The 10,698-nt window shown below is 25.5% G+C and overlaps 2 protein-coding genes across 2 annotated transcripts; both read left to right on the forward strand.

Moving 5' to 3' along the window:
* The first annotated feature begins 1,695 nt into the window (after window positions 1–1,695).
* Window positions 1,696–2,819, forward strand: OCT59_027958 (uncharacterized protein). The gene has a single exon (XM_025321281.2). It carries the CDS (start codon window positions 1,909–1,911, stop codon window positions 2,377–2,379), a length of 471 nt encoding a protein of 156 aa, XP_025169262.1. The 5' UTR covers window positions 1,696–1,908; the 3' UTR covers window positions 2,380–2,819.
* A 5,988-nt stretch (window positions 2,820–8,807) lies between these two features.
* On the forward strand, window positions 8,808–10,698 carry OCT59_027959 (uncharacterized protein). The gene has a single exon (XM_025321280.2). The coding sequence runs from the start codon at window positions 8,830–8,832 to the stop codon at window positions 10,417–10,419; it is 1,590 nt and encodes a 529-aa protein (XP_025169261.1). The 5' UTR covers window positions 8,808–8,829; the 3' UTR covers window positions 10,420–10,698.

Genomic DNA, 10,698 nt, shown 5'->3' on the forward strand with positions numbered 1-10,698 from the left:
TTTTTAAATATTTTATTTTTGATGAAGATTTTTTTTTTTTTAAAAAAAAAAAAAAATTTTGATGAACATTACACGAATTTTTCAAATCGATTATAATATATGAATTTGTATGTGTAACATACATCACACAAAATTTCCTTTTGTAGTAATAAGAATTTTTTAACTTTTATAGTAGTGCCACTAATGGGGGTGTGACATGGCAACGTGTAAAAAATAATTTAATATTTTATATATATTTATACTAGTGTTGGCGCTATAACGATAATCGGATTCATAATAATAATATTTTTATATGATTTAATTTCAAACCTAACAGGGATTTGGCTTCCTTAGCGCAGTAGGCAGCGCGTCAGTCTCATAATCTGAAGGTCGTGAGTTCGAACCTCACAGGGAGCAATAATTTTTTTTTTTACATTTTTAAGGGGGATGATGATAAATATTTAGTGTTACATTATTATTTTATTAAACAAATAATTTTTTTTTTTGCCTGCGGTATTAATATATTAATCAAGCTTTCTTGTTATAAGATACTGTATATTTTTTAACTTGTAACAAAATTGAACATTTATTGTTATTATTATTATTTTTTTTTAAATATGAATATTATTTGATAAGATTAAAAGGTTTCAAAAAAGGATTCAAGGCGTATGGCGTATTCGTAGCTTTAAAAGATAATAATAATAATAATAATAAAACATTTTAAAACTTGACAATTAAAATAATATAATTTTATTGTTATCACTTTTTTATAATTTACATACATCGAAGGGGTATGACCTCCTTAAAAAGGGAATGTTGTAAATTATTGTACAAAAGAGAAATATTTTGTTGAATTGATTGCATTATATGGTAATTTTACTGCGGTTTTGGTCACTTATTATTCTAAAAAAAAATTAAACATGGTGTCATTTTTTTAAACTTTTTTTTGTTTCGGAATATTAAAAAAAAAAAAAAAAAGAGGGAAATCTGTATCAAAAATTTTACGACTTTTTTTTTTATAAAATAAGTAAATAAATAAATAAAAAAGTATTACTAAATAAAGTCAATTTTAATTTATTTTTAAAAATATGATTGTATTAGAATATAATAATAATATATAATAATAATATATAATAATAATATATAATAATAATATATAATAATAATATATAATAATATATATAATATATTATAATAATATAATAATTATATACATAATATTTTAAACTATAAAACAAAATAGAGTTTCAGTTAAATAAACAAGACTGTACAGAAAATCATTTTACGACTATAACTTTCGGATTTCGGAGAATGGTTTTATACATATTGTATTGTCCATTATATATTGTAAAAATTAAAATGAATGTTAAAAAAAAAAAAAAAATGTTTGTGTGTTAGGTGTGTAAAATAAATAAATAAATAAATAAATAAATAAGTAATAAAATAAAATAAAATAAAAATAAAATTTCTCCAAGTTTTAAAATTTTTTTTGATTAAAATGTCTTAAACATGTGTTTCAGGAGATTTAATTGTTCCTCGTTCCTAAAAAAAAAAAAATTTGAAACAAAGGATACCATTTTAGGTATTAAATTGAATACCGTTCGATCGACAACCCTTGTATATTGTCTATGCGCAGTAAATTAAAGAAACAATAATTTTTTTTTTGATACCAAAAAATGAATAAATATAGGATGGTTCATGACCTGGTTTTTCTTCGCACTTAAAGATTTTGACAGTTTAATCTTAATCTTATAAAAGATAAAAAAGTTATATAAGGAAATTCAATTTCTTTCCAAATAACAAAAATAACAACAATACAATCTTTCTTTGTTTAACCTGTTCAACCTGTTCAACCTGTTCAACCTGTTCAACCTGTTTAACCTGTTTAACCTGTTTAACCTTGAATAAAAAAACAAACAACCAATAAAAATGTCAAGAGCAACTTCCCAATTAAGAATTCGATACTTATCTTCCGCAGCCACATCATTAATTGATGGTATTCCTGTTACCTTCATTATATCCAAATTACATCAAATAGGACCAAATTTTTTTGATGATAAATCGTCGTCAATTGCGGAATTACAAGTTGATGGGATAGATAGACCATTTTGGATTCATAAAGAATGGTTAATATTACAATCCAGTTTCTTTCAACAAGTTTTTGAAGGTGTCAAATCAAATGACAGTATAATTAAAATCCGAGTTCCTTCTCCTGAAACTTTTGAATCCCTATTAGAATTTTTATATGATGGTGATGCCGATAAGTTGTACGATACTCTTACCCAAGATAATTATTTTGATGTATGGAAAAATATAGAATTTTTAGGTCTTGGTCCTGCAATTAGAGCCGTTTGGATCGCTTTTTATCAAAATAATATCGAATTAGACACTCGATCGTAAATCAATTTTTTTTTTTAAAAAAAAATATTTTAAATTTTAAGAATTTAAGAAAAAAAAATTAATATACATATATATGTATTACATATATATGAAAAAAAAAATCAAAATCATGTAAAATAGAATTTCTCAACCCTTTTTAATTTAGCATTAAAAAAAAAATTAATTAATTAATTAATAATTAAGATCAAAAAATTTATATGTATTTTTCAACCCTTTAAGATTTTTATTTTCTAAGCATCAATTGTGTTTAAGTTTAAAAAAAAAAAATTTTTTTTTTTTTACTTTTTATTTATTTATTTATTTATTTTATTTTATTGTTTATAATATATATAAAAAAAAACCAAAAAAAAATCATTTTTTTTTCTATTTTTTTTTTTCTTTCAAAAATCTTTTTTTTTAAAAAAAATATTATTCGTGAATAGATTTCACAAAAAAAATAAAAAATAAAAAAAAATAAAAACTTTTTTACAAATTTCAATCATAATTTTTTTTTTTTCATATGCAATGATGGTAAATTGTACAATTAAATTTTTTAAATTTGTACATTTTGTACATAAAAAAGTCTGTCGTAATTTTCCTCGAATAATAATTGATTCACATTGTCATTGTAATCCACGAAATAATTATCCTACATTCGAATATGCATGTCATTACATAAATTAAGCAAATCAAGCACAGATTTTATTAATTGATTTCAAATTTTTTTTCAATTGCGATAAAAGTTTTTTACGCCGAATTTGTTATTGTAAAGAAAAAACATATAAAATTTTTTTTAATACGGAGAAAAGCTACATATTTTAAACGTAATAAATCTTATTATTAGAAAATGAATAATATATATTTTTTTATTGTTATTATTATTTAAAAAAAAAAAATAAATAAATAATAATTTTTTGTATACCTCATTTTCAAAATTTTCAGCCATTATGTTTGATCCATATGGCGTATTTTTATTTCATATGAAAAAAATACATTTTATATATATTTATAATATGTATATGTATGTTTTTTTATCTTATTAAACTTGTTCACTTTTACATTTGATATTCATAAGATATAATGTTCTTTATAAAATAATGAAGGTAATTTTTAGTAATTTCGAAAAAAAAAACGACTTAAAAAAAAAACTATCCCCAATAATACATGGGGAACATAATACAATCATACTAACTATAAATCTCCTAACCCTTAAACGGTAAGACAATTTTTATAAATGACTTAATCGTAAACGATCATGTTACACGTTAATTTTTTGGTTCAACTTAACCTAATCTAAATATGGATATGAAGGGGATAAAAGTAATTTAACTTGCCGTAAATCCAGCTTAAATGTTTGCATATCTGTGTATTGCACATCATTTTTTTTTATATATTGCCCCCGAATATCATTTTTAAGGCTTTAAACGAATCAAAAAGAAAATAATCACTTTTCTAAATTAAAATTATTTCTTGATGGTTTCCAACTCGTTCGTTCGCAATTACTTGGAATTCTCTCGATAAAATTGATGTACTTTTCAAAACTCAATATTAACCGTACGATATCAATCTCAAAAATAAAAATAATCTCTAATATCTTCTAATTGTCTTTATTCTTTTTTTTAAAAAAAATACAAAAACAACCTGTTGCATTACATGTAATATTAAGATGTCATCGTATTACAAAGGAACTTGATAGATGCAAGAAACTTGTAACAACTGAGGCTAAAAGGAGTTTCCGAATTAATATCATTAATTATCGGAAGTTACAAATAACGAAACCAAAAGTTAAACAGAAGAAGTCAACAATGGAGACAAATTGTTTTTATTTTTTTTCAACAATCGAAATCAACAGCAAATCCATCATGAAGAAAATCGCAAACATATATGAATCCTCGACTTTTTTAAATAATATGCAGAAACATGAACAACGTATCTTATGGACTCCCAATGACTCCAATAGAGGACAATATAATTTATTAACAATACTTATCATATGGTTGACCCGTTAGGATTCTACTTCGTTCTTGGTGTCGTCGCACAATAATTGAATAATAATAAAATTATGATTAATGATACATTGTTCTTCTAACAACCTTCGAACAGTGTTTTCAACCAATAAAATATATGAATGTGTTAAAACCATCCTTAAGAGCTCCTTATAATTGGCGCATAAAAAAAAAATATACTTTTAGTTTTATATACACGAATACTATTTTATATTGCAAATATTGAGAGTATAAAATTTTAAATCCCCTTTATCTGTTATTTGTTTTAGAACGCTTTCTTTTTTTATACATTCTTTTTGCTTTTTTTTTTTTTCTTTTAAAAAAATAACAAGTTCATAATTATTTTACGAAATTTCATTGGATACTTTAAATTCATTTTTTATTATTAATTTTTGAATTGTTGGTAATTAAATACAATTTGCACGACATCATACAACATAAATATTATATTATGCCATGCATGTTTGAAAAGGGAAAAACCATCTATTTTCGGGTTTTTGAAATGTAAATCATTTTTATTTAACGTGATTAAAGTTTCAGCAAATCATCGATCTCTAACAAAGGGTTAGTTTTAGTGTTTCATCGAAAAATGATTTTGTTACATTATAATGAAAAATAAAAAAGGTTAATGAATAAAAAGATTAACTGTTGATAATTTGATTATCATATTGAATGAATCGATTATTTTACTTATAATAAATGATAAATTGATTTTCAAAGGTTTCGCATTCTATACTGTATTTAAATAATAAAATTATTCATATTGTGTGATAATGCCAAAAAGTTTTTTTAAGTATACAGACAGGGACTTTCCTATCAAACGATCGTTTGAAGTTCAATAATATATGATCTTTTCTTATTGATTGACGATGACTGTACGTTCGGAAGTTTCAAACAATACGTTATTATGTGAAATATAATATGTAAAATTTTACAAGTACAATCATTATTTAATTTATACATTGTTATACCCGCAGCAGAAATAATTTTTAGTAATTAAAATGGTAAAAAATACTAAAATACCTTTTTATTGTTCTGATATCATATTCTCATTTTTAAATGATCAAAAAGCATTACTATATCACGTACTATGAATAACATAAATAATCGTATGGAATTATTATTATTTTGTTTCATAAAATTCGTTATAATTTGGATACAATAAATTTTATTATCAATAAACAAAAAGAAGACAGTGAGACAAGTGAGACAATGAGACACTCTCAAGTCTCTATCACTTATATTTTTATCATTATATTTCTACTTTTGTAAAAGATTCATGATTCTATAATTTGAGGTAAATGTAGAACATGGAACAAACTTTTTTTTTTTTACAAAGTATTATTATATTGTAGAGGATTTATTGTTTTATAAATCATATTTACCTTCTCCGCAGAATTGGTTAATTGGTTTTAATAACTATGATAACCAATGAAAATTTGCGTAACATACATCATATTAAAAAAGACCAGAATTATCGTTAATTTTGGCTGGAATTATAATTGGAATATAATTAATATAATTTATGTATTTTTGTATGATATACAAATAAACTTTTTGGCCAAAATTAAAAAATTATTTTTCTAATTCTGGCCTGTTTTTTTAAAAAAATACTGAAAAAAGGAAGGAAAGGGTACGTGAGACAGATAATCAGCCTTAGTGCCTTACTATGTTCTACCATTGACTTTCACCCTTTGACTAATTCAAATGGAAATTAAAAAGTCATACCGACCTATTAAGGAAATCGATTTCCAAAAAAATTTCGTGAAAAACCCAAAATTTTCCTAAATGAACATCTAAAAAAGGGTTGAATTCCAGGTGGAAATTATGAATTGATTAGGCAAGTTTTTTACTTGTAATTTTTGTGTAATACAAACATTTTTTTTTTTTTTTAAAGTAAATATTTTGAAATTTTTTTCAGATAATTAGTCCCTTTTCGTTCAAGTAAAATTGTAAATAATGTCTAGTAAATAAAATTATAGATTTTTTTAACATTTAACCTCAATATAATGTCCAAATTAAAAAATATAGCTAATTGACACATGGGAAATGAAAGAATTAATCTGGTCAAAATTTTCTAAAGCAATTGTGACAAAAAAACGCAAAATCACCAAAAATATCAATCAGTTCTACAGCGATACAGTAATTACAGGAACGACACACATTTAATGATTTAATACAACGGAGTTAAAAACTTATACAATGTCAATACTCAATGTTCACGTATCTCTTCGGGCCGGAATTACATGATACTAGCTGTATTAAGTTTACGGTTTCACAAACAAAATAATAGAAATATCCTAAAATTTTAATGTCAATTAAAGAATGTATCACATGTTATGAATATTTGGACCTTCAAAAATGTACAATAAATAGGAAAAGGTTCTTTCGGAAATGTCGTGCGTGTTAATTGGAAACCACTGATCATTTTTTTGCTTTAAAGTCTTTTTATTTAAAACTAAAGCGTAGTTAAAAAATAAAAAGTGACATCAAATGGTATAGTCTATCTATTGTATATAATAAATTATTAATGAGCTTAATATTGCAGAATGGCAAGTTTGATTTTAGCATAATTATCATATTGAACTTTAATTTTATATTTATAATATGATTTTGATTTTTCTACACAATGAACTTTTGCAATCTTACTACTTATTAAATGCTATATCGTGTCATCTTAGTATTTGAAAAATTATTAATAAAGCGTTACATGATTAGATACACTTGACATCGCAGGTTAGCAATGATACATATGTATATTTTCTATAAATAGGTGTCATCCTTATCCCAAAACCCAAAAAAGAAATATTGGATATGTATTTACTTCATAGCCGATAGATTTGCATGATTCGTCATTAAACTTATCAATGATTCCACAGGATTTATAGGATTTGCAGAAAAAAATTTGAAGCTTTGACAATAATCTGGGACCAGAAGTGCATTATGGTTGGTATAGGCATAGGCTATAAGATAACTGGTGGTCATATGTTTGTCAGAAGGATTATACATCATAGACGTGATGGTGTGTGGTGGGAATATTATTAAAAGATATCAGAAAGATGGTATGCTGGGATTATTGTGATAGGCTGGTTTAACCTAAAAAATAAGTAAAAGGTAAATACACAATTCATAGCAGGTCACTTTCCCTATGGAGGAGCGCTCTTGGTAGAGACTGGATATTTAGCAAGAATTTAAGGGTAAAAAGATGATAAAACATCTTTCCATTTTCAGTTCCACTAAAAAGGAAAATAGACTTTTAAAATTCTCACCTTCGATTACTAATCATATTATTTGAAGTGAACAAATATTGTAAAAAAAAAAATTATAATATTGTCTTGAATAAAACTTGGAAAAAAAAATCTGAAAAAAAGTCACTTGGAACAGAAACTCTTGATATTTCTGTTGTATGAAAAGAAATCTTCAAATGGGTTGGTCCAAACCAACTTGAATCCAGTTCAAACTCACCTATAAAACTCGGATTTTAAAACATGCTTTGAAACTGAATATATAATTAAATGGAGGTGTATTTCTTCATTTGTCATGTCTTAATCTTATTACGCTCAAATATGCTCGAAAACTGATTTTGAATCTGATCGAGTTTAAAACTTTAAATATTATTAGTAAAATCACATGACCATAAACAAACTCTGGTTTACTGAAACTAGATAACATCCCTAGTTTTGCCTCATGTGAATATGTAGTATTTATTAACCCTCATTTGAAGAAATATTTGACATACCAAATAGAGAAATAAAAGAACTCTTAGATAGAAATGGCAAAAGTGAATCTATAACTAGATTGAAGTTGAGGAATTGTAAAGGAAAGTTGATCGTGTAAAAGAAAGAGACCTTTTTTAAATATTTATAAGGTACTTATGAGTTTGGAATATGAAAATCCATTTCTTTAAACAATATAATAAATCATTTGGTATAGATCCTTCATTTTGTGTTTATGACAACAAAGATTATTGTGTTATATATGAAAGAATTTCAGATGAGTTAGACTTCTAATAATGATTTGGTTTTTATACCTATAATCTCCTATAATGAATTAAAGTCTTTAGATCAAATAGCATTTTCAGCAGTGAACTTGGCGGTATCTGTTTTATTTTTCTTTCCTAGCTCTTTTGAATCTGAGCTTGAGCACAGCATTTACCTCTGCAGCTTGTTTATTTTCTTTTCTAAACTTATCAATTTGACTACTTCAATTCCTTCAATGAATCGATTTTAGATTATTGTTTCATATAAAATGTGGTTATTCAAAATAAAAAAAAAATGTTACAATTTGTAATACACGTGCCAATTTTCTGTCACGTGATAAATTTACGACAATTTATCACGTGACCGCAGAATTTTTCGGGTGGTATTTGTTGACCGCATATGGAATGCGTTACAAAGCACAAATAAGTATATAAAATGTACGTACACAGTTTCAGAACTCTTTAATGTAACAATTATTTCGTATTATGAACATCGAGAAAATAAAGAATATTTTCTTTGTTATTCTGTGCTTTAGCACAATTATATTAATATCCATTGCTATATATTATATATCTAGAAATGGGTACATCACAGTTGATGTGGGAACAGCTTCTCTTGTAATTTCAATAGTTGATAAAGTAACAACATCGATATTAACAATTACGTTTATTCATTTAACGACAAGAAAATGGCAAAAAATAAGAGATAGAGGATCATTGATAAGAATAGTAGAATCTATTGATTCGATAAAAACCGGAATTGTTTCATGTATTACAAATATAAGTTCCATAGAAGTTGGGGCATATTTATTATTGGCTTTATTAGCAACGGCTACAGCATGGGGATTGTCCAAAGGAATAAGTACAAGCGAAATTGGAGGTGCATGTGATTTTAATGAAGGAAAAACTCACGCTTTGATAAATTGCACAGACGCACCTTCTTGTGGGTTAAATTCATTTGCTATGGGTGGTCTTTCCCCAGCAGGACTTGTAAGAGCAACTACAATAGTAAAAAATGGAATCGATAATAATATCACAGTTTTGGGAAATCCAAATTATGCTATTGCAGCTCATGTTGGAAAAGACCTATTATTTTCTGCAAATGAAGTAAATATTTACAATCTAAGTGCGATCGTGGTAAATACTTCCTGTATAGCGACTGACAAATTTGCTGGACCATCTAAGGCAACTTTTCCACTAATAAATATGACGAGTTTAGATAGCAACATCAACATCAATGCTGCTATATCGGATTTCCAGGGATTATACGTCTTGACTAATGCCGGTGATTACAAAATTGCTTTTGCTATTATTTTATCTGATCAAGTGTCGCCTGATTATTTCACAGATCAAAGTAAAGTAGGATGGCTGAATGATACAGTGAAAACTTTAAAAAGTAATATAGTAACTCTTGTACAATGTAATTATACAGCAAGAATCGGATTGGTGGATATTACCCAAAAAAACAATTCATTACAAAGTTCGATAAAAAATTTTGTACCCATTAGCGCAGTAAATACGCTAGTATTAAATGTTCAAATGACAGGATTTAATTATGATGCTTTGACCTTATCAAATGGAAATTCCAATCCAGATATTGATCCTTACAAATATGATGGGAGATACATTTTTGGATTAGAAATGGACTTTGCTAAATACATGGCCGCATCTTCTATAGTTCTCGTAGATAGAATATTGGAAAATAACTATTCTCTTAGTTATTTACAGTATACCAATGATACATTTCTGATGAAATATTGTAATAATATTCAAGTAACGATTATACAATATTGGCCTTTATTATATATTTGGTTATTTATGAATATTATTTCATTATTAATATTAATATTCTTTACGATAAAGGAGATATCAGAAAGAAATAATACTTGTTCTGGAATAGCATTGAACACTTTGATATTGCAAGCGTTGACAACAAAATGGGGATTGGCAAGATTGTTGTTAAAAGGTCAATGGAATACGGATCAAAAGGATATATTTATATCAAAAATGGACTTGATACATGAAAGATTGGAAGCTTCAAAAAACCATTTTGGATTAACTTCTTTGGACCAATAAAATGGGGAAATTATTTGAATTTAACCATCTTTTTTTTTAGTGAACTAGCATAGACGTTTTCTGAAGCTAATATGTTTGATTTTTATTTATACTGGCGATTTTTAGATTTTATGTAACTTGTTGTTTATAAAGAGAATAGTGTAATAGTAATTAAATATTATTATTTTATATATCATTTCCCCACATATTGAGCTTAATAGAACTGTCATTGGATCCATGGATCTTCGATATGAAATATGACCAGATGATGTATGTATAAATATCAAAATTTAAAAATAA

The sequence above is a fragment of the Rhizophagus irregularis genome, chromosome 8, assembly GCF_026210795.1.
Source record: "Rhizophagus irregularis chromosome 8, complete sequence".
Taxonomy (NCBI): Eukaryota; Fungi; Glomeromycota; class Glomeromycetes; order Glomerales; family Glomeraceae; genus Rhizophagus; species Rhizophagus irregularis.